At 36.5% G+C, this 25,017-nt stretch overlaps 1 protein-coding gene across 2 annotated transcripts in view; it reads left to right on the top strand.

The window, feature by feature from the left end:
* Window positions 1-23,017, top strand: part of RBM25 (RNA binding motif protein 25) — an 87,449-nt gene extending 64,432 nt beyond the window's left edge. For both annotated transcript variants that reach the window (XM_036913283.2, XM_036913284.2), the window contains 10 exons: window positions 438-724; window positions 2,046-2,268; window positions 2,398-2,487; window positions 4,719-4,792; window positions 6,323-6,473; window positions 8,690-9,014; window positions 9,388-9,662; window positions 9,990-10,088; window positions 11,121-11,168; window positions 20,640-23,017. In XM_036913283.2, the coding sequence (XP_036769178.1) occupies window positions 438-724; window positions 2,046-2,268; window positions 2,398-2,487; window positions 4,719-4,792; window positions 6,323-6,473; window positions 8,690-9,014; window positions 9,388-9,662; window positions 9,990-10,088; window positions 11,121-11,168; window positions 20,640-20,732 (1,665 nt within the window). In that variant the 3' untranslated portion in view covers window positions 20,733-23,017. The remainder of the gene's footprint in view (window positions 1-437; window positions 725-2,045; window positions 2,269-2,397; window positions 2,488-4,718; window positions 4,793-6,322; window positions 6,474-8,689; window positions 9,015-9,387; window positions 9,663-9,989; window positions 10,089-11,120; window positions 11,169-20,639) is intronic.
* The last annotated feature ends 2,000 nt before the right edge of the window (window positions 23,018-25,017 follow it).

The raw sequence follows: 25,017 nt of genomic DNA, 5'->3' as shown, positions 1-25,017 counted from the left end.
CCTCAACTAGTAACCTTTAGGTGATGGGAAGTGTGGGGTTATAATTAGTATCAGTAGTGCCACTGATAGCACAGAAATTCATAATGGGAAGAATTACATTTTAATCAAGTGATTGAACTTTTAGAAATTATTATTACCAGCACATTCTTCACTAGTTATTATGTAATCATTGGATGATAAACCACCCTTGACATAATCTCCTAGCATCCAAGATGGGAGACGCCTGGTCTGTGTAGAGTATATGGTTTTGCACGAAATGAAATCCATCTAGTCTTGTGATTGCCTCAGTTTAATTTGTCCTGTAAACCACCAGTATTTAATACTTAAAGTACCAGTGGTTTGGTTTTTTTTGTTCCCAGTATTGGGCATTGCGCCGGGAAAACCCTAAATACTGGAGCTACAGAGTTAACTCTAAAAGTACTTTTATTGGTTTCTAGAAACTGGAAGAAGAGAAAGGCAAAAAAGAAAAAGAAAGACAGGAAATTGAGAAAGAACGGAGAGAAAGAGAGAGGGAGCGTGAAAGGGAACGAGAAAGGCGAGAACGGGAACGAGAAAGGGAAAGAGAACGTGAACGAGAAAAGGAGAAGGAACGGGAGCGGGAACGAGAACGAGATAGGGATCGAGACCGGACAAAAGAGAGAGATCGCGATCGGGATCGAGAGAGAGAGCGTGACCGCGATCGGGAAAGGAGCTCAGATCGGAATAAGGACAGGAGTCGATCAAGGTAAGGCACTGTGAGAAAATTACCGTTTTCCTGATAGAACTGCAGGTTAGCCCTCCCTAGGACCATTTACATTTATGTGATGAAAGAACTTCGTCAGCCCGGCTTGCTGTCTTTCCACACTTGTAAAACATAGGTTAAAGTAACAGTTTTCTACTTTAGGGTTAGTTTTTGTCTGAAGCCAGTTTATATTGAGACCCAGACCACATCAACTGAACCACCTAATAATAATGTTCTGGGCAGACATGATTTCCTGTTGTCTCGCTGCATAAGTGGACATTTTTTTCTAATCCTTGTTTCGTCAAAGCCCCATGTACTCGGAAATCAGCTAGCACCACTGCTTTTAGCCACACTCACCTCCTAGGCTTAAATTTTCTCTGTCTGTATTTATGGCTCCTAGTAATTTCACCTGGTTTTTCTTTTCTTTTTAAAAATTTCTTATTTATACTGAATTCATTTGATGAGTTATCTCATATTCTTCAGGATTGTGGTGGAGCAAAAATTACCAAAGGAAGGAAGTAAAGGAGGGAAGGGAAGGAAGTTTTTTTTTTTCCCTACCAATCTAGTTTTCAAATACAGATTTCTGTGTTACAGATATTCCAGCTGCTTGTAGCTTAAAGTGATGTCTGCTTTAGGTCAGTCCAACAGTTGCTGAAATTAGCAGGCCAGTGCTCTTAATCTGTAGTGGGCATTAATATTCTTCCCATCCTTCCTCCCCTAGAATTACCATTGTACTCCTGAATAATGATTATTGAGAATTTGACATGTGTAAAAATCAGTGTATTTATGCTTTATTACAGATGTTGTGAGTCCATAAACAGTATATTATTTCATATATACATATATATTTGTATTTAATTACATCTGTGGCATCATACAGTGTGTAATGTGCTGTTTGTTTTTATCATTCTGAATTAAGTATTTGAGAACTTTTCATTGCTGATGGGTGTTGTTCTAATTTTTATTGCAGCATGCCAAAATACCCTTTTTTCCATACCTTTGCAGCACCTTTATTCCTTGATCACCGGTGAAGTAGACTATTTTCTTAACATGTTCATTTTAGTTCTTTGAATTTTTTATATGCAAGTTTTATAGTTCCTTTGTTTTCTGAGATACTGGTAAGGATTAACACTGAATTGAGAATGCAATTCAGAATTTGGACTTGAATTATATTCTGTGGTTTTTTGACAAATACGGAGGAGTTTACAGTTCTGTAGAAATCAAATGCTAAAATCACACTTGTGAGTTTGTATATTCATAAAAATGTCCTTGTTTTTTAAGAAAAATAGAGTAACATATTTTTAAAAATAATTTGTTTACATAGAGAAAAGAGCAGAGATCGTGAAAGGGAACGGGAGCGGGAAAGAGAGAGAGAGAGAGAACGGGAACGAGAACGAGAACGGGAACGAGAGAGAGAGCGAGAAAGGGAACGGGAGCGAGAGAGAGAGAAAGACAAGAAGCGGGACCGAGAAGAGGATGAAGAAGATGCATATGAACGAAGAAAACTTGAAAGAAAACTTCGAGAGAAAGAAGCTGCTTATCAAGAGGTAAATTGAGGAAATGCTTTTGCTCTTAACACTTGGTATTTTCTAGATTTTGTGCTAATGTACTAGATTAGTCAAAAATTTTAGAATCTTTTGTGTATATTTTTAAAGCTTTGATGATTTCTGTTTTAGCGCCTTAAGAATTGGGAAATCAGAGAACGGAAGAAAACCCGTGAATATGAGAAAGAGGCTGAAAGAGAAGAAGAAAGAAGAAGAGAAATGGTAATATTCTGGGTTAAAAATAAGTGAATTTTAAAATAAAAGCAAGATAAAATCTTCACTGTTAACTAGAAGTAACTTCATAATTAAAATGTATGAGCTCCCAGTATAATTTGTTACATAGTTCACGTAACCTTGAGACAACTTTACCGAAATCTTTCTTCCTGTTTTTCACATTTTGTTGCCTATAAACAATTTATTTTGGCATACTGTCAAAGTGAGTTTGTCACAAGAAGAATTCATAGAACATTTGTTGATTAAGAATCTACATTGTTGAATTTGAAGAGGCTTTGATGACGTTCTGTATTGGTGTATATTTGGCAGTGGTGTTGTAAGGCCTCATTTTATAAATCAAAATTGCTGTCTTCTGTATATAACATTTGTAAATTAGTTTTTCTTTGTTACTATATTCTTTAAACTTCATAATAATCATAAAAGTCTTTTTTTGCATTTACACATTTTGATAAATGAATACTGAAGCAATTGGCATAGGTTGTTACTAAGTAAAATGACAGATAATTTATTTTATCATAGTATTTACTTCAGTTTTGTGCTCCATGTGTTCCTTTTTTGCCAGAGTTTCATGAAAGTTTCTTTATCTCCAGTTTGGACATAATTATTCCAAAAACTTATTGAAGTTAGGAATCTTCTTCAGATAGCTTTTGAAAATATAGACATAGAGGGAATTTTTGTAAGTAACCAAAATGATACATGCAGCAACTAGATAGATGGGTTTTCCGGATAGTAGATTCTCTAATGTAATAGAATTATTTAAGATAATTTTAATTTACTTGATTTGTAGCTCCCATCCCCCAATTTTTTTCTGATCTCTAGGTTAAAAAGTAGGAAGAGAACCATATAGTAAGAGACATAATTATTTGAAGAAACGTCTGCTATCAACAACATTGGGGGGAGTAGATTTGAGGTGATTCTGCTTCCTAAAAGCAAATCTGAAACCTGTCTTTCTAGAGAAAATTTTCTGATAACTTTTTTGTTTGGGAGCTTTAAAAAAACCCAGTTATAAAAAAAAAAGTTACTTCTTATAAAATGTTCAAGTAACAGAAGTACATGATTTAAAAAGTGAAGATTTCTACTCTAGAGTGGTAACTTACATTTATATTTTAGTATATACCTTATAGGCCTTCCTGTATTTTACTTTGATATTTGTAAGCAATGTCATTGCTACCTCACAATCTACTTTAATTCATTTGACAAATTTTGAGTATACATTATGTCCCAGCCTTATATTAAGTACTGGGCATACAAAATAACTAATACTTCTGACTTTGAAAGAAGTGTTTCAGAGAAATGTCAGAGAAGGTAGTTACTGTAGTGTGTGTGTGTGTGAGTGTTTAAGATCTGCTAAAGATATGTTCATAGTATTTGGGGAGTGCAGAGGAAGAACAACTAATTCTGTCTGGGGGGAGGAGTTGGTCATAAATGGATGGTTATGTTGGGAAGTCTTTAGAGGTAATGTATGAACTACGTGACATGAGTTAAAAGTTTTACTGTGGTCAGAAACCTACCCTTATCTCCTTTCTATATAGATTCAGCGATTGATATAAGTGATACAGATATAGATATACTATGTTTTTATATATAAGTGATAGTAGATATAACTGCTATTAAATATAATAGATTTGTATTTGAAATTCCAAACCTAAGAGTAAGAAATGTATATATTTTTATGGTTTGCGTACTCAACATTGATAGGTCTCACCTTTAGATTGACGCTTGAATGTGATTTAAAATTTTAATCCTGTTTTTCATAAAAACTACTTTTTGTAGCATCATCTACCTACAAATGAAATATAAAATACTTCTGTCAAGTTGACAGATTTGGTAAGATAACTTGCAATTTTGTTTCTTGGTGTGCTCAGGTTTCATAGGAAATATTACTGTAGGAACCCATGTTTCTGGCTTCCCTATACATTTATAATTAAACTCGTTTTTTCTCCTGTTTAAAAAATATATATGTATTATTTTACTTGGGCTGATTATATTCAGAGAGGAAATTTATTATAACGTTTTCATTTCAGGTAAGTTAAATCTGACTTGTTTTACAAGCAAAAGATGAAAAATATTTAATGTAATTTTTATTTAGTATATGAAGCATATGAGAATTTTTAAGTTCAGATGGTGTGGACAAGAAGATCTGTTCCTAAGAAAATGGGAGGGGTAGTCCGAGTGACTTTTATGTTAACCTTGCATGCTTTGTCCTCATTTCCTCAAAGGCAAAAGAAGCAAAACGACTGAAAGAATTCTTAGAAGATTATGATGATGATAGAGATGATCCCAAATACTATAGGTAAAGAAGCCTTGCTTTATGAACTCACACTTTCAGTTTTTTATTAGCTGTATTTTCCCTTATCTGCCAGAGAGTATAAACTCATTTGGTGGAATAATAAATAAATCTTCACATCCTGCTTGTAATCAGCCCAATAGCTGATAGGCTGTTTTCAGGGTTGGAGTGCTGTTAGAAAAAGAGTCAACATTCTATGCATCTTTTTGGGTGGGAAGTACATAATAGTATTATAGCAAATTGATTTTTTTTCATGTGTTTTAAAGAGGCCTAATTTTTATAGCAAGTTTTAACTAATCTTCATAACTAAGGTGGTCTAGAAATTTTGTCTTCAAGGAGTGTCTTTCAAATTTTAGTCTTTCATGAGTGCTGTGGAGTGATCTAAATACCCCACACCCTGTACCCCTGCCCAATTGCTGTATTGTTGTGAGGCCTGCCTTCCCTCATCTCTTTGTTCCCTTGGCATTCCTATTCTCATTCTAGTACTTGTGGCACTGTGGTACAAAAAAAGTGCCATGTGATGTGATCTTACCTTAATCTATATATGATCTTATACTTAATGACTTGTTTGAGTTCCTTCTCTCACTGCCACCCTAAATTTGTTTTCTAAATAAATTAAAAATGTTTTAACGAACAGCTTTTCATTTTAAAAAGCAAGACTTTGTCATAGGACATGGCATACCCTGTTCTTTTTTTTTTTTTATTAAGGTATTGATACAATCTTCTGAAGGTTTCACATGAGCAACATTGTCGTTACTACATTCACCCATTTTATTAAATACCATACACCCACCCCCACCACCCCAGTCACTGTCCATCAGCACCACTGTCCATCACCATTACTCTATTCTTCTCTCTCCATTCCAAACTAATTTCTTTGAGGGTATGGGCAATATTTTGATTTTTTTCCCTCCCTCATGTACCTGACATCCAGGCATGTGGTGAAGGCTTTTAATTTACAATTTAATACACTGGAGCCAAAATAATTAAAATATTGGAATTAGCAATTTAAATAGAAAGAATGCCAAGGATTTGATTTAGTAGACAATGCAAAAAGTCAGTAAAATGAACCATTCTGAGATATAATAAGCTGCTGGATATAATCTCTGCTTTCTGTTGATTCAGCACTACTTCTTTCTGCAATTTTTTCCCTCCAGGGGAAGAATTGACTGAAGCTGAAGATACAGAACTATTCTTAGTGGTATTACTACTATTCATACTAATTTGGCAAAACAACTTGGCAAAAAATAAATTATGTGTTGGTTCTTCCCTGTGGAGTAGGAATACAAAGCTTTCTACTTGTTTCAAAAACTTACTCAGAATGGCTTAAGAATGAGGCATGGTGATAAATGATAAGACAATGCTTATTAAACATTAGCATGTAGAGAGCATGCTGTCTTAGGTGTTCCGCAGATAAATAAGATAGTCTTCAGTCCCTTAGCATGCAGCTTTTGGTATTGAAAGAATGTGCTTTTTGAGATGTGTAATAGTATGATCTGAGTACTAAATAAATCCTATTATAATTTACTTCTGCAGAGGAAGTGCTCTTCAGAAAAGGTTGCGTGATAGGGAAAAGGAAATGGAAGCGGATGAACGGGATAGGAAAAGAGAGAAAGAAGAGTTAGAGGAAATCAGGCAGCGTCTTCTGGCAGAAGGACACCCTGATCCAGATGCAGAGCTCCAGAGGGTGAGATACTATAATATCCATAACAGCATTGTTTTGAGATTATCATGTCATCTTAAGCAAGCCAGCTATGATATAGTTTGGTTTCTAGGGGAAATGCACTTTATGGTCTATGCATCTTGTTATTTGGGGAGAGGATATCAGTCAGTACCTTTACTTTGTAAATCAACTAATACTGATGATTTGTATAATAAAACAACTGCCTCTAGATGTTTTACTCCTTTATTTCTTTGAAATAAGTTAAATGAATGCCTTTTAATGAAACTTCCCTGGAAACCTGTCCTTCCTACAATATGATTTTAGACTTAATGACTTGTTGTTTGAGTTCCTTCACTCGCTGCCACCCTAAATATGTTTTCAAAATAAATTAAAGATGTTTTCATGAACAGCTTATCATTTTAAAAAAGAAGACTTTGTCATAGGACATAGCATACCCTGTTCTTTTTTTTTTTTTTTAAGGTATTGATATACAGTCTTCTGAAGGTTTCACATGAGCAGCATTGTGGTTACTACATTCACCCATTTTATTAAGTTCCCCGCCCCCTACCATTCCATTGCAGTCACTGTCCATCAGCGTAGTAAGATGCTGTAGAGTCACAACTTGTTTTCTCTGTGCTAATACTGCCTTCCTCATGATCCCCCTACATTATGTGTGCTAATCATAGTGCCCCTTAATCCCCTTCTCCCTCCCTCTCCACCCTCCCTACCTCTTCACCCCCTTCTCTTTGGTAACCGCTAGTCCCTTTTTGGAGTCAGTGAGTCTGCTGCTGTTTTGTTCCTTCAGTTTTACTTTGTTGTTAAACTCCACAAATGAGTGAAATCGTTTGGTTCTTGTCTTTCTCTGCTTGGCTTATTTCACTGAGCATAATACCCTCTAGCTCTATCTATGTTGTTGGAAATGCATACCCTGTTCTTGGATTTAAATGGAGTGTGTTACTTTAGAAAAGTTTTTCATTCTTAATGTCATGAATAGAATTAATACTATAAATTCTTCATGATTGACTTTTTAAAACTTGTTATATGCTATTTGTTAATAGAAACTATGTTTTCTTACATGTTCCTTTTTCAAAATGAACACATTTTTGTCTTTAAGTAGTCATATGAGTAAATAGAAAGTTCAGACAATATATAACACAATAATGAAGAAATTAAAAACTATCTGATCTCTTATCAGCCAGGTATAACCAATATAAATATGTGGCTATTATACATATATCCTCCTCACACATAAGTTTTATAATTTGGATTATAATTTACATGCTGATTTCTAATGTGTTTTTAAATCAGGTATAATCTGCCACCCAGAATTTTACCAGTTTATAATAACCCTTATATCTCTTTTCATAGCCTTCATTATGACATATCGTCAGTCTTTTAGATCCTTACCATTGGAACATTTAGGTTTGGCATATTTTTATTTTTTAATTCTCTGACTACCAGTGGGTTTGAATGCCTTACATATTGTTTAATGGTCATTGATTGTACTTTCTTTGTGAGTTGATGATTAGATGATGTTATGTGTGTCAGGCACAAATTTTTTTATTTTTATGTAGTTGAGGATATGTATTTTTATTTTTTTTCCTATTTTCTGTTTTTCAGAAAAATTATCAGTCTATTCTCATCCAAGATTTTATAATGGTCTTATGGTGATTTCTTAAAATCTTAGTAATTTCAGGGGAAGTGTTAATTTTGGTATAGGCCTTTTCCTCTCAAATTCTCGTCTCCCACTCTGTTTCTTCCTTTCCCTGTTCATGAATACAGAAGTGACTACCACCCTCAGCCATTACCTAGAAAGAACGAATGATTATGTATGACCACACTGAGGATTTGAGTTACTGCTTATGTATTATTTATACTATGCTAAAACTATGGGTTGTAATTTCTTTAATAAAAATTTCATATTTATTGAACTAGTCAACTGTTATGAATTTTGAATTAGCCAACTTGCGTACTTACCTTTGTTATCTCTAAAAAGTTTATACAAGCCCCTGAAGAATGGCAAATACATAAACAATATCAAAATTTTTTTTCAAAATACTTAATATACTCTCAGAATTTACTCTGCTTTCTGATTATGGAAACAGGCAGTGTTTTGTTATTCCTGATGATAAAGAAATAGAAATTTTATGAAAGATATGTAAAACAAAAATCCAGTTGAATAGAGCATAGTTGTGGTCTAAATTAATTAGATTGTTTTTGGATTTTTTTTTTCTCTTTAGATGGAACAAGAGGCAGAGAGGCGCAGACAACCACAAATAAAGCAAGAACCAGAATCAGAAGAAGAGGAGGAAGAAAAGCAAGAAAAGGAAGAAAAACGAGAGGAACCCATGGAAGAGGAGGAAGAGCCAGAACAAAAGCCCTGTCTCAAGCCGACTTTGCGGCCCATCAGTTCTGCCCCATCAGTTTCCTCCGCCAGTGGCAATGCAACTCCCAATACTCCTGGGGATGAGTCTCCTTGTGGTATTATTATTCCTCATGAAAATTCACCAGATCAACAACAAGCTGAGGAGCATAGGCCAAAAATAGGACTAAGTCTTAAACTGGGTACGTTAGCATTTTCTTCCTTCCTTCTTTCCTACAGTTTTTCCCCCTTGCCAATACCTAAATTTTGCCTAAAGGAAAAAATTAATTTGTGCTGATAGGTAGGTAGATAGAAGAATATTAAAAAATGCCTCTCTAGCTCATGATTGTTTTCATAGTTCTACTAGTGCTCCTATATCTGCAGCTGCCTCGAGTTCTGAGAAGTGAAAAAAGTTAAATTTTCTAGCACTTGTGAGTGGTGAGTTATTTTTTACAGTTGGGATCCTTCTCTTAAGATTTGTGAAAGTATATTTTGCACTGCTTTTGAGGGATGGTGGGTTATAAGATACATGATTTGAAAATTAATCATCATGCTAATGCAGTATTTTTACTATAGGTGCTTCCAATAGTCCTGGTCAACCTAATTCTGTGAAGAGAAAGAAACTTCCTGTAGATAGCGTCTTTAACAAATTTGAGGACGAAGACAGTGATGATGTACCCCGAAAACGGAAACTGGTTCCCTTGGATTATGGTGAAGATGATAAAAATGCTGCCAAGGGCACTGTAAACACTGAAGAAAAACGTAAACACATAAAGAGTCTGATTGAGAAAATCCCTACAGCCAAACCCGAGCTCTTTGCTTATCCACTGGATTGGTCTATTGTGGATTCTGTGAGTAGCAAATTGTATTGCATCATTTTATTGGAAGTGCTTTTGAATGTAACATACTAACACAGGTGATTCTGTTAATGACAAGTAGGGATGGTAATGTGCCTGGAATCTTGACATAGCCAAGGAATTCAGTAAATTATTGAGGAAACTCTTGGTGGTGCTTAAAGTCTTCACAAACTACAAAGAAAATTTTAGTTTGATAAATACCTTAGTTCAACTTGTGAACGATATTACTGCAGTTCAGTCTTAAAAATCATGTGGTTAAAGGCTTTTTAACGAATGCAATAACAAGCTCTTTTTAATTTAGTAACATGCTTTATTTTGCAGATGTTGATGGAACGACGAATTAGACCATGGATTAATAAGAAAATCATAGAATACATAGGTGAAGAAGAAGCTACATTAGTTGATTTTGTTTGTTCTAAGGTTAGTCTCTTCTTTCTTCCATGCCCAACATTTGCTTTATACTTTAAAATACTAGATACTTCATAAAATAAAGAATCCCACAGAGCCAAGTCAATCGTTGTTTAGTTCCATTAAGAAATTCATGGTTACTTAAATGAGCCCTCCAACCTATTTCAGAGCTCCACACTGGGGGCTTTCATTTCAGAGGGTCACGGTTGCCAGTTTTGTTCTCCCCCTGCCCCAACAATGCCTTGCCACCTCCTCGTCTTAATAGTTAGAATGCTGCTGAAGTACAGTTGAGGTTTTCTGGCAATAGCCAATAGCATATCTCATCAGTTTTGATCCATCCTTTTGAAGAGAAACAAAATAGTTTCCACCATAGAATAATAGGGTTCCCTGATTGATTACTATGTGCGAGGCTTCGTTCTTAGCAGTTACTATGTTAAGCATTTTTTAGAACTTATATTTCTTTAAACTTACTGACAGTCTTAACTCACTCATCCCTATTTTATACATGAAGAAATTGAGGCTTAGGGATTGATTGTGTTTTGACCATGGTGATATAATAAGTAGCTGAGCTGAGCCTGTAAAACTTGTGATCTTAATTAATCACTTAGGTACACCACCTTCTTTCGTTGTCTCCTGGAAGCAAAGTCGTACCTCTAATAAGATAGTTATTATAGCAAAGCACCATATTTCTGTAAAGGAATAACTGATTGCATTTTAAGGAAATGCTTTTTTCCCACTAGTATGGTATGGGTCTTTTAACATTAAGAATGGCAAATTAGGCTGCCCTCTCCACTTTTAATTGTTATAGCATTAAAACTTAAAACTCAATCTGAGTTTGATTTAGAAGATAGATACTATAGTGATTAGCATCCCAGAGTATGAACTCAAACTTCCATTGAAGAGAAATTCTGAGAACTAAGAAATTTGTAGAAAGGTTCTTCAGCCACAAGAAATTCCCATGCTAGTCTGAGGGTACTTTAAAATTTCTTGTGTATATTGATTTTTTTGTTTGTTTTCAAAATAACAGTTATTTTTTTCTTTTAGGTTATGGCTCATAGTTCACCTCAGAGCATTTTAGATGATGTTGCCATGGTAAGTTAGAAATTCATCTGTTAATTAATTTCTGTGTGAACAAAACTAACTTCTTATTTTGATTTTCTACAAATGTTTGTTCCAGAATCTTTCTTTTTATAGGCCTGAAGTAAAATTTGAAATTGCAATCAAAGAAGGTTAAAGGTACCCACAGCAAGGTATCATTAGGCAACACTAAAGTTAGGGTTTTCTTTTTTCCAGTCTCTACCTATCCCCCTGCCTTTGGTATTTGTATGTAGAAATACAAATCGTGGATCTGTTCATTCATTTAGACAATTTCTTAAGTGTTTCTTTGGTAGAGCAACGTGCTAGAAGCATAAAAAAGTGGGATACCTTCCCTTAAAGAACTAGCTGGGAGACAGGTATACCAATATCAATTCTATAGTATATTTGCTGTAATGGGAACATGTAAAAAAGATGGGACAGAGGAGATAGAGCATTTGATGGTATTGAGAGCAGTTAGGAAAAATATCACAGGAATTACCATCTAAAATGAGACTTGAAGATTATATAACTGTCCTGTCACTTGGCTTGGGGTCTCTTGGGTTGGCAGTAGTTAAATACCAAATTCCCAGTTGCATTTGTTTTTTTTTTTTTTGTTTTTTTTTTTTTAATAATTATTTTTTATTGAAGGGTAGTTGACGCACAGTATTACATTACATTAGTTTCAAGTGTACAACACAGTGGTAGAACATTTATATACATAATTCTAGGATCCAGCTATCACCCTACCAAGCTGTTACAATATCTTGACTATATTCCTTATGCTATACATTACATCCCGGTTACTTATTTATTTTACCATTGGAAGTCTGTCCTTTTTTTTTTGTGAGGGCATCTCTCATATTTATTGATCAAATGGTTGTTAATGACAATAAAATTCTGTGTAGGGGAGTCAATGCTCAATGCACAATCATTAATCCACCCCAAGCCTAATTTTCGTCAGTCTCCAATCTTCTGAGGCATAACAAACAAGCTCTTACATGTAGAACAAATTCTTACATAATGAATAAGTTACATAGTGAACAGTACAAGGACAGTCATCACAGAAACTTTCGGTTTTGCTCATGCATTATGAACTCTAAACAGTCAGTTCAAATATGAATACTCATTTGGTTTTTATACTTGATTTATATGTGGATACCACATTTCTCTCTTTATTATTATTATTTTTAATAAAGTGCTGAAGTGGTAGGTAGATACAAGATAAAGGTAGAAAACATAGTTTAGTGTTGTAAGAGAGCAAATGTAGATGATCAGGTGTGTGCCTCCCAGTTGCATTTGATTTGGATACAGAGTATGGTTGCATTTATCTAACATTGTGATTTTGTGAGAAAAGAAAAATTGATGGTAAAGACTAGTGGTTGAATGGGGTGTGAGCTCCAAGTCATGAAGAGAAGGAAATAACATCAGAATAGAACTGGTGGTTTGAATGAACCAAGGACTAGTCATTCCAGTGACATTGTGGGAGGTGTGTTGGAATTAAATAACTGGAAAGAGGTTATAGTCATAGAGTAGAATGTTTAGAAGTACAAGTGGCAGATGAGTTCAGATGATGGCAAGGTGCAAAATATGGCAATGGGAGAGTGTCTGGGGCAGAGTTGTTGTCATTGTTTAAATTGTCAATGAACTTTAAGCCTGGGTCATACACATAGTAACTGAAATTCCTGCCTGTGGAGACCTGGGGAGAAATACAGGAAACAGATGCAAGAGTGCTCATTTAATGTGGTTAAAAGATTGGGTGTTTGCTAGACAGCTGCTTTTGGACTGAGAGGGTAGGGTAGTGTAGTGAGATCTTTTGAACCTACTTGGACATGGTGTTTGCAAGATCGAAACTGTGAAGATACAGCAGCTTCCCTTCACCTGTGGAGACGGGAGCTTTGAAAGTTAGAAATTCCTTTAGGGCTACAGGAGTGTCAGGGTCTTTATGTGACATACTAGGTTTTCATTTAAGGCAAGGAGATGAAAAGACTGAAGAAGTTGAGAATGGTTAGTATAGAATGGATAGGGGTCTGGTCCATAGGGCACAGTGGGAAGGCAGCAATGGAAGATGTGTTGGAGGAAGAAGAAACAGCAAACATGATATAAGATGACAGATGACTGAGAGAACTTGCACTGTGAGCTGCGTCCAGAGTTGTCAGGGAGAGGCACAGTGGGGCTCCTATCCAAAGGGAGCTCTGAGGTCGCTATATTTGTGTCCAGGCATTATATGATGTTTAAAGCCAGGTTTTTCTCTTGCCAGCCAGCCTGCTGGCTGCTGCTGTTTAGAAATCCTGATGAAACATCGCTGAAGTTTGACTGCATAGTGCTGGAGCCTCAGATAAAAGGAGATGGGTGAATAGATACCAATCCTTGGGAATAGACTCTGAGCATCCCTCACCCTCCAGCCTCTTAAGGCTATCCTTTGGGTAAAAAGAGGATTTCATAGTTAGGCATGAGTTAAAGAATTTGTTTAGAAATCAGTATTGTAGTTTTTGGCCTTGGAGAGTTGTAGGCACTGTCAGTGAGATATCATGTGTCCGTGTGAATACATTTTGATCTGTAGCAGTATTCTGATATTTGGAGTATAATTAATTCAGCTCTTTACTCCTTAATCACTTAAATTCTTTTTTTTTTTTTCGGTATCATTAATCTACAATTACATGAGGAACATTATGTTTACTAGACTCTTCCCTTCACCAAGTCCCCCCCACATACCCCATTAGTCACTGTACATCAGCGTCGTGAGATGCTATAAAATCACTACTTGTCTTCTCTGTGTTGCACAGCCCTCCTCGTGCCCACCACCACCACATTATACATGCTACTATTATGTAAGGCCCCCTTTCTTCTCCCCTCCCTTCCCACCCATCCTCCCCAGTTCCTTTCCTTTGGTAACTGTTAGTCTATTCTTGCGTTCTGTGATTCTGCTGCTGTTCTGTTCCTTCAGCTTTTCCTTTGTTCTTACACTCCACAGATGAGTGAAATCATTTGGTACTTGTCTTTCTCTGCCTGGGTTATTTCACTGAGCTTAATACTAGCCTCTAGCTCCATCCATGTTGTTGCAAATGGTAGGATTTGTTTTCTTCTTATGGCTGAATAATACTCCATTGTGTGTATGTACCACATCTTTATCCATTCATCTACTGATGGACACTTAGGTTGTTTGTTGCTTCCATTTCTTAGCTATTGTAAATAGTGCTGCGATAAGCATAGGGGTGCATCTGTCTTTTTCAAACTGGGCTGCTGCATTCTTAGGGTAAATTCCTAGAAGTGGAATTCCTGGGTCAAATGGTATTTCTATTTTGAGCATTTTGAGGAACCTCCATACTGCTTTCCACAATGGATGAACTAATTTACATTCCCACCAGCAGTGTAGGAGGGTTCCCCTTTCTCCATAACTTCAACGACATTTGTTGTTGTTTGTCTTTTGGATGGAGGTGGTATCTCATTGTGGTTTTAATTTGCATTTCTCTGATGATCAACGATGTGGAGCATCTTTTCATGTGTCTTGGCCATCTGAATTTCTTCTTTGAAGAAGTGTCTGTTCAGCTCCTCTGCCCATTTTTTGTTTTGTTTTGTTTTGTTATCATTAATCTACAATTACATGAAGAACATTATGTTTACTAGGCTCCCCCCTTCACCAAGTCCCTCCTACACACCCATTATAGTCACTGTCCATCAGTGTAGTAAGATGCTGTAGAATTCACTACTTGTCTTCGCTGTGTTGCACAGCCCTCCCCATGCCCTCCCCTACATTATACATGCTACTCGTAATGCCCCCTTCTGTTTTTCACCGCCCTTATCCCTCCCTTCCCACCCATCCTCCCCAGTCCCTTTCCTTTTGGTAACTGTTAGTCCATTCTTGTCCTCTGCCCATTTTCTAATTGGATTATTTTCTTTTTGTTTGTTGAGGTGCGTGAGCTCTTTATACATTTTGGATGTCAACCCTTTATCGGATCTGTCATTGATGAATATATTCTCCCATACTGTAGTATGCCTTTTTGTTCTATTGATGGTGTCCTTTGCTGTACAGAAGCTTTTCAGCTTGATATAGTTCCACTTCTTCATTTTTGCTTTTGTTTCCCTTGCCTGGGGGATTGTGGTCATGAAGAAGTCACTCATGTTTATGTCCATGAGATTTTTGCCTATGTTTTTTTCTAAGAGTTTTTATGGTTTCATGGCTTACATTCAGGTCTTTGATCCATTTAGAATTTACTTTTGTGTATGGGGTTAGAAAATGATCCAGTTTCATTCTCTTACATGTAGCTGTCCAGTTTTGCCAGCACCATCTGTTGAAGAGACTGTCATTTCCCCATTGTATGTCCATGGCTCCTTTATCGTCTATTAATTGACCATATATGTTTGGGTTAATGTCTGGAGTCTCTATTCTGTTCCAGTGGTCTGTGGCTCTGTTCTTGTGCCAGTACCAAATTGTCTTGATTACTGTGGCTTTGTAGTAGAGCTTGAAGTTGGGGAGCGGGATCCCTCCCACTTTATTCTTCTTTCTCAAGATTGCTTTGGCTATTCGGGGTCTTTGCTGGTTTCATATGAATTTTTGAACTATTTGTTCCATTTCGTTGAAAAATGCTGTTTGTAATTTGATAGGAATTGCATTAAATCTGTAGATTGCTTTGGGCAGGATTGCCATTTTGACGATATTAATTTTCCTAGCCAAGAGCGTGGGATGAGTTTCCATTTGTTAGTGTCCTCTTTAATTTCTCTTAAGAATGTCTTGTAGTTTTCGGGGTATAGGTCTTTCACTTCCTTGGTTAGGTTTATTCCTAGGTATTTTATTCTTTTTGATGCAATTGAGAATGGAATTGTTTTCCTGGTTTCTCTTTCTATTAGTTCATTGTTAGTGTATAGGAAAGGCACAGATTTCTGTGTGTTAAATTTGTATCCTGCAACCTTGCTGTATTCCGATATCAGTTCTAGTAGTTTTGGAGTGGAGTCTTTTGGGTTTTTTATGTACAAAATCATGTCATCTGCAAATAGTGACAGTTTGACTTCTTCTTTTCCAGTCTGGATGTCTTGTATTTCTTTGTGTTGTCTGATTGCTGTGGCTAGGACCTCCAGTACTCTGTTAAATAACAGTGGGGAGAGTGGGCATCCCTGTCTTGTTCTCGATCTTAGAGGAAATGCTTTCAGCTTCTCGCTGTTCAGTATGATGTTCGCTGTCTGTTTTTCATTTATGGTCTTTATTATGTTGAGGCACTTGCCCTCTATACCCATTTTGCTAAGAGTTATTATCATGAGTGGATGTTGAATTTTGTCGAATGCTTTTTCAGCATCTATGGAGATAATCATGTGGTTTTTGTCCTTCTTTTTATTTATGTGGTGGATGATGTTGATGGATTTTCGAATGTTGTACCATCTTTCCATCCCTGGGATGAATCCCACTTGATCATGGTGTATGATCCTCTTGATGTACTTTTGAATTCGGTTTTCTAATATTTTGTTGAGTATTTTTGCATCTATGTTCATCAGGTATATTCGTCTGTAATTTTCCTTTTTGGTGGGGTCTTTGCCTGGTTTTGGTATTGGGGGTATGCTGGCTTCATAGAATGAGTCTGAAAGTATTCCCTCTTCTATTTTTTGGAAAACTTTAAGGAGAATGAGTATTATGTCTTCTCTGTATGTGTGATAAAACTCTGCAGTAAATCCATCTGGGCCGGGAGTTTTGCTCTTGGGTAGTTTTTTGATTACTGCTTCAGTTTCTTTGGTGCTAATTGGCCTGTTTATAGATTTTCTGTTTCTTTCTGGGTCAGTCTTGGAAGGTTGTATTTTTCTAAGAAGTTGTCCATTTCTTCTAGGTTTTCCGGCTTGTTAGCATATAATTTTTTATAGTATTCTCTAATAATTCTTTGTATTTCTGTGGGGTCTGTCGAGATTTTTCCTTGCTCATTCCTGATTCTGTTGATGTGTATAGATTCTCTTTTTCTTTTTATAAGTCTGGCTAGGGGCTTATCTATTTTGTTTTTATTTTCTCAAAGAACCAGCTCTTGGTTTCATTAATATTTTCTATTGTTTTATTGATCTCAATTTTATTTATTTCTTCTCTGATCTTTATTATGTCCCTCCTTCTGCTGACTTTATGCCTCATTTGTTCTTTTTCCAGTTTCCATAATTGTCACTTTAAACTATTCATTTGGGATTGTTCTTTCTTCTTTAAATATGCCTGGATTGGTACATACTTTCCTCTTAGAACTCCTTTCGCTGCATCCCACAGGAGTTGGGGCTTTGTACTGTTGTCATTTGTTTCCATATATTGCTTGATCTCTATTTTGATTTGGTTATTGATCCATAGATTATTTAGGTGCATGTTGTTAAGCCTCCATGTGTTTGTGAGCCTTTTTGCTTTCTTTGTACAATTTATTTCTAGTTTTATACCTCTGTGGTCTGAGAAGTTGGTTGGTAGAATTTCAATGTTTTTGAATTTACTGCGGCTCTTTTTGTGGCCTAGTATGTGGTCTATTCTGGAGAATGTTCCATGTGCACTTGAGAAGAATGTGTATCCTGCTGCTTTTGGGTGTAGAGTTCTGTAGATGTCTATTGGGTCCATCTGTTCTACTGTGTTGTTCAGTGCCTCTGTGTCCTTACTTATTTTCTGCCTGGTGGATCTGTCCTTTGGAGTGAGTGGCATGTTGAAGTCTCCTGAAATGAATGCATTGCATTCTATTTCCTCCTTTAATTCTGTTAGTACTTGTTTCACAGATGTTGGTGCTCCTGTATTGGGTGCATATATATTTATAATGGTTATATCCTCTTGTTGGACTGACCCCTTTATCAATATGTAATGTCCTTCTTTATCTCTTGTTACTTTCTCTGTTTTAAAGTCCATTTTGTCTGATACTAGTACTGCAACACATGCTTTTTTCTCCTTGTTGTTTGCATGAAATATCTTTTTCCATCCCTTGACTTTTATTATTCTGTGTGAGTCTTTGGGTTTGAGGTGAGTCTCTTGTAAGCAGCATATAGATGCATCTTGCTTTTTTATCCATTCTGTTACTCTGTCCTTTGATTGCGGCATTCGTTGCATTTACATTTAGGATGATTTTTGAAAGATACATACTTATTGCCATTGCAGGTTTAGATTTTTTGTTACCAAAGGTTCAAGGGTAGCTTCTTTACTATCTAACCGCCTAACTTAACTTGCTTATTAAGCTATTATAAACACAGTCTGATGGTTCTTTATTTCTCTCCCTTATTCCTCCTCCTCCATTCTTTATATGTTAGGTGTTTTATTCTGTGCTCTTTGTGTTTCCTTTGACTGCTTTTGTGAGTAGCTGATTTTATTTTTTGCCTTTAGTTAGTATTTGGTTAGTCTACTTTCTTTGTTGTGATTTTATTTTCTCTGGTGACATCTATTTTGCCTTAGGAGTGCTTCCATCTAGAGCAGTCCTTTTAAAATATCTTGTAGAGGTGGTTTGTGGGAGGCAAATTCCCTCATCTTCTGCTTGCCTATGAATTGTTTAATCCCTCCTTCATATTTAAATGATAATTGTGCTGGATACAGTATTCTTGGTTCAACGCCCTTCTGTTTCATTGCATTAAATGTATCGTGCCATTCTCTTGTGGCCTGTAAGGCTTCTGTTGAGAAGTCTGATGATAGTAGCCTGTTGGGTTTTCCTTTGTAGGTGACCTTTTTTCTCTACCTGGCTGCCTTTAATACTCTGTCCTTGTCCTTGATCTTTGCCATTTTCCTTATTATGTGTCTTGGTGTTGTCCTCCTTGGGTCCCTTCTGTTGGGAGTTCTGTGGGCTTCCATGTGCTGAGGAACTATTTCCTCCCCCAGTTCGGGGAAGTTTTCAGCAATTATTTCTTCAAAGACATTTTCTATCCCTTTTTCTCTCTCTTCTTCTGGTAACCCTATAATGTGAATATTGTTCCATTTGGATTGGTCACACAGTTCTCTTAGTATTCTTTCATTCCTGGAGATCCTTTTATCTCTCTCTGCCTTAGCTTCTCTGTGTTCCTGTTCTCTGATTTCTATTCCATTAATGGCCTCTTGCATCTCATCCCGTCTGCTCTTAAGTCCTTCCAGAGATTGTTTCATTTCTGTATTCTCCCTCCTAAGTTGCTCCTTTAGCTCTTGCATATTTCTCTGCAGGTCCGTCAGCATGGTTATGACCTTTATTTTGAATTCTTTTCCAGGAAGATTGGTTAAATCTATTTCCTCAGGCTTCCTCTCAGGGGTTGTCTGGGTGATTCTGGACTGGATCAGATTCTTCTGCCTTTTAATGGTATAGAGCTAGTCGTGGGCCGTTGGCGCGTGTGTTAGCTGGGAGAACAAAGTCCCTTCCTGCTTGGTGGTTGCCTTCCCCTACTTGGAGCAGCTTCGGTTTTATTTCTTGAGCCGCCGCGGGCAGGGCAGCCATCTGGGTAGCCCAGAGTCCTGTGGGGAGGGGCAGGTGCAGTGGGTGTCCTCTCCTGCAGGATTGGCGACCCTTGGCGCCCTGTCCCAGCTTTCTCTGTGCACTCCTGCTGGGCCTCTGAGTCTGGCCTGGGTGCCTGTGTAGAAGGCTCTAGGCCGTTGTTGTGGGCGTGGCTGCTCATGCTGCTCCCCTGCTATGGCGGGGCCGTGGTGTAGGGGAATAGATGGGAGGCTGTTTATTGCTGTGAGCGGCCTCAAAGCTGTGTTGCCTCCTAGGTGCTCGGGTGCCTGAAATTCCCCAGGTTTCCCAGCTGCTGGGCTGAGTGTGCTGGGATGCTTCCATCCAGGTGTGAGGCTCCTGTACCTTTAAGACTTTCAAAAAGCACTCGGTTTGGGGCACCAGCTGCGGGGACCTGCTTGCAGATTTTACTGTTCCATTTCCCTAATACTCAGAACACCACCGAATGTGTGTCTGCGCTCCCAGTGCGGATAACTAAGGCTGGGTATTTAGCAGTCCTTGGCTTCCACTCCCTCCCCTCTCCAACTCCTCTCGTCCCGTGGGGGAGCTGGCGTGGGTGGAGCGCTCAGGTCCTGCTGGGCTGCAGCTTATATCTTACCCCCTTCATGAGGCTCTGAGTTCTTGCCAATGTAGACATACCCTGGATGTTGTACTGTATCTTCTGGTCTCTCTTTTAGGAATAGTTGTATTTGTTGTATTTTCAAAAATATATGTGATTTTGGGATGAGATTTCCGCTGCCCTACTCACACCACCATCTTGGCTCCTCCTCGGGAATCATTTTTTAAGACATGTATCAATGTATATAGTATTTGTAAAGTTAATAAAAGTAACAGGGAGAATATAAGTTGAGTCAGAAAAGTATAGTGGTGTCAGTATTTAGTAATTTTTGAAATTTTGCCAAATGCTTTTTTTCTTTTGGTAACTTACATGTACTGCTCAATACATTCCTCACACGCTAGATTTCCTTCAAGTCATTTATTGAAAGTACATGTTTTGGTAGATAAAAGCCTTTTTTAATACCAGCTGCGACTGTTTGGAGATGCTGATAATTGCTTATCTTAAGAAATGTTACTGTTTCTTCTTTTTCTTTTTTAGGTACTTGATGAGGAAGCAGAAGTTTTTATAGTCAAAATGTGGAGGTTATTGATATATGAAACAGAAGCCAAGAAAATTGGTCTTGTGAAGTAAACGTTTTACATTTACAGTTCCATTTCAGATTTCTTCTTTCCCACCCTTTAAAGGACTTTGGATTTTTCTTTGTCTTCAAAGACATTTGTGAGGATCTGTAATTTTTTTTTTAATGTAGAAAATGTGAATTTTTTTGTCCTCTAATTTGTTGATGCCCTGTGTACTCCCTTGGTTGTAAAGACATCTGAATCCTACCTTGGTTCTCTTTATACTCACCAGGTACAAAATACTGGTATGTTTTATAAGCCGCAGCTACTGTACACAGCCTATCTGATATAATCTTGTTCTGCTGATTTGTTTCTTGTAAATATTAAAATGACTCCCCAATTCTTTTGCAGAATTGCACTTAATATTGATCTATACTGTATAGGAACCAACATGAACAATTTTAATTGAAAGAATACCAATCATACCCATTACCCTTTCCCCCCTTGATCAGAAATGACAACCCCTCGTAAAGGCATGGAACTTAAAATTAGAGTGCAAAAATTAGGGGACAGTCCCTTCCTACTGTGTCTTTGTATGAATGTGTTTGTGTGAATGTATGTGTGAGTCTTAATTTTCCCTACTTTGCTTTGGAGGGCTCCCTTAATATTAAACATGTCCTAGTTGAAGAATAGAATTGTAAGGGAAACATGGTATTGTGTCAACCCAGTTGTCTGGAATAATTGGTTATTAGTCTCCCAGTGCGTGCTATACTCTCTTGTGGCAAGCAGCAGTCTGTTGAACAGAATGGCTTTTTCCTGTTGATCTGTCTGCTTAAGCCTCTCTTTTAGAGTGTGAGTGAATCCTAGTGGCTTTCACCTCTAATTGCATTGTCCGGAAATGAAGCAGATCCTTAGATTCTGGAGAGCTTTATTTAATGCATTTTTGCACTAACTCATCCTTAGTTTAATTTTGGTGTACACCTTTGTTTAAAAAACAATCTGAAAAGCATAAGTGAAAAAAATCCTTTTTAAAAATGAAAGGCAAAATTTAAGTAATTTTACGGAGTAGGAAAGTGTGACAAATTTAATAGAAATTTAGCATGCCAGTCTGCAAAGTTTACATCCTATATTTGAGGATAAAGTAAGTCATTTAAAGCAGTTACCACAATTTGTGTTTTCACTTATTTTTTGTAAAGATTTTATATCTTGTGTGTGCATATCCACACACCTGTTTACCTCTGCTCATCAAAGTTTAAAAAATATATTGATGGTCTTCCTAGAGACGTAATGGAGCTTTTCTTCATTGTAGGTCAGAGCTTCACCAGGGAGCAAAATTATCTGAAAATGTAATAAGTTTTAAACGGTTCTTAACACAAATTAGGTGCAACCATTCCCATGTCTAAATATTTAATTTAAAAGAAAAATAAAGATTGGGGTGGGGAGTGTTAAAAAGTGTAACTGAGCTTGAGTTACTAAATTTTTTTTTAAATTACATCTTAAGAGAACATTTGAAAACACTGTTCTTAACATTGGACTATGACATGGTTCCATTATGTAAATTAACTTTAGATATTAAAAATGTATATATTTGATCTTGGGGACTCATTCTTTCAGAGTCTTGTTAATAAATAAATGGCATATAATTGTGCAGTGCATACTGGAAACTTAACTTGAAAATATGGGCTAAATTTTTGATGAACTTGATGTTTGTAAGTATTAGCAACTGAAGATCAAAGAGGCCATTTGCCATATTTTGGATTAATCTGTACACCTATGGAGATACACCTCTTTTAGTTCTAATATTTTCAGTTCTCAAATTCTCATTTCTCAAGGGAAAATTTCAGAAATATGTTCCTTGACATTTACAGATTTCATTTACTACCTTTTCTCAGATTGACTCAAAGCCTAACACCTTGACCAGTTTATTATGCCTCTCTATCTTGCCTTTATTATTGCTTCTAAGGCATTGTATGAGATTGTTTTTATTTAATATTATCAAGGAAATTTATTCAGATGGATTTAATTTCCCTTACTCTGGTCTCTCTCCAAGTGTTCTCACTCTGTTTATCTTAAAGGGCCTTTATCTGGAACCCTTGGGGCATACACATCCAGTGAGATTTGTGTCAGGACCCCAAATTCATTAACATTTCTGCAGCAGACCGAGAATGATCATAGTCACTGAGTTAATAGCTTAATGTCAGGTCAAGTCAGATTTTGCCACCAAACTTAAAGGTTTTCAGAGTTTGTTTTTTTTTCAGATTTGCATGTTAATTGGACGTGTATAACTGGCATATTCTAGTGTTGGGGATAGTATATGGGAACATTTCTAATAAATGGCTTGAGCTTTCTGACCTGTTTTTACCATTTTCCCATTGATTAATTTCAGTTTGGAAACCTTAATCTGTATTGTTCATTCAAGTTGTTACAAAATTAAATGAAAGTCTTGAGAACCATTCTTGATCTGGCAGTTAGAAAACCAATACATTTCTTCTTTACTTGGCCCTATAAACAAAGTAATTTTAAATATGTACATCTGTCTACAGGAGAAAGTAGTTATTGTCAAACTTTAACATGTACCTGCATCACCTGGGGGATGTTGTTATAATGCAGATTGATTTAGTAGGGCTAGCATGGGTCCTGAGGTGTTTTCAGGTATCAGTTCCCACGTGATGCCAATGCTCACTGATCCAAGGACTACACTTTGATTAGCAGTTCAAATATCTACTTAGTACAAGTTTCCCTCATATCAGATATAGACCATTCCTATGAAACCTTTTGTAAGCCAAGATGGCATATAGCAAGTTTATATGTAAAAACTTTTGAGTGTTCCCAGACCCTAAGTGTAACCTCTCTTAGACTTTTCTGATACCTTAGGGATACATCTTGCTTACAAATGCACAAATAAATTGAGATAAAGCACAAATGCTCACAATTCAAGGCTATGGCAGCTTGATTCTGAGATGCTGAGTGTAATTTCTGGAGGAGGAGCTGGGTGGTGCCACTCCTGCAGAAAAACGCTAAATGCTATTTCCACTTTTTGCCTTTTTTCATAATAGTGAAAATCCTCTGGATTTCATTTGGCTAGCAAAAACAGGTACTAATGTAAATCTTTAGTGAAAGTTAAGTGGTGTAACAAACTTGAAAAGTGGAGGATACCTGTATTGTACTTAATTCTAACAGACTACACAATTGGAGTTTAGTTTTCTTTGTAAGTAGATTTTAAAGAGAAAAGTATTTGGGGGGGGGCAAATAAACAGATACACATTATGTATGTTCATGAACATAATCTAAAAATGATGCTCAAGAACAGTTCTAATATTCTAGGCTTTATTCCCAGCCAGTTTCAGAACATTTCCTTATTAGAGAACTTTGTTGTTAATTAAATCTTAATGTAGTGTCTGATAATCTTCATGTAATACAGTAGAGGCTAATTATTTTGTGGAGAGTGCTGTATCAGGTTCTAATCAGGCAGGAATAGTAGATATGGTGGACAAATTGAGAAAACGTTAAGCTTGGGAACCAGACTAAACACTATTAACATTTTTTCCTCCCTTCATATGAATAAAAAATTTAAGTGAAAATAAACAGTTATGTGAGGCTTATTTACCCCCCTTTTTCTAATAAGTTCAGTGAATGTTTCCAGTTTATACCCAAAAACTGCCAAAAGGTTTTATGACAAAATGGTTACAGATTTTTCCAGGTCATATTCCAACCTTCTTTTAACAGTAGGAAATTTAGCAATAGTTTTGCTCAGCAAGAAGATGGTGAATTTGTTCTGTGAGTGCCACTGGATATAAAGGGAATCCGAAGGAAACCCAGATAGGCAAAGAAACAGTGTGTCAGGAAGAAAACTGGGAAAGTCATATATTTTCAAACCCAGGAACCATTACTATTACATTCATACTATAGAACCAAAGTTAGCTGATAATTTTTGATGAACTGTAGATTTTTTGAAATATTAAATTATTGAAATTTACTTGCATTTGAATGCTTGCATTTTCGTTTTTAGCTTGACAGATTCTTTGCCTTTGATTTTATTATTTTGACTCATGAAGGCCAAATTAAGAATGGCAGTCTAAAACGCCTAGGCAGAGAAGACTTTCTATAAGCAAAAATAAGTAAAATTTCTTTCCAAGCCACGTTGTTTGAATTAAATGACACATCAAAGTCAGACTGTTCTACTACATCACATATGCATTGGATTGATGACTTCGATTCTTAAACAGGGTGGTATCTGAATTGTTAAGCAGGTAGCCCTTCTGTTTTTTGTGTATAACTTTATATTTAGCCATTGAAGCACACCTAATATGTGCTGCCTGCCATTCATGTTATAAAATAGGTGCAGTGACAGACTTAAG

Source organism: Manis pentadactyla, chromosome 11 (genome assembly GCF_030020395.1).
Source record: "Manis pentadactyla isolate mManPen7 chromosome 11, mManPen7.hap1, whole genome shotgun sequence".
Taxonomy (NCBI): domain Eukaryota; kingdom Metazoa; phylum Chordata; class Mammalia; order Pholidota; family Manidae; genus Manis; species Manis pentadactyla.
The sequence above is the reverse complement of the archived record's forward strand: the minus strand, read 5'-3'. Positions and strand labels throughout refer to the sequence as shown.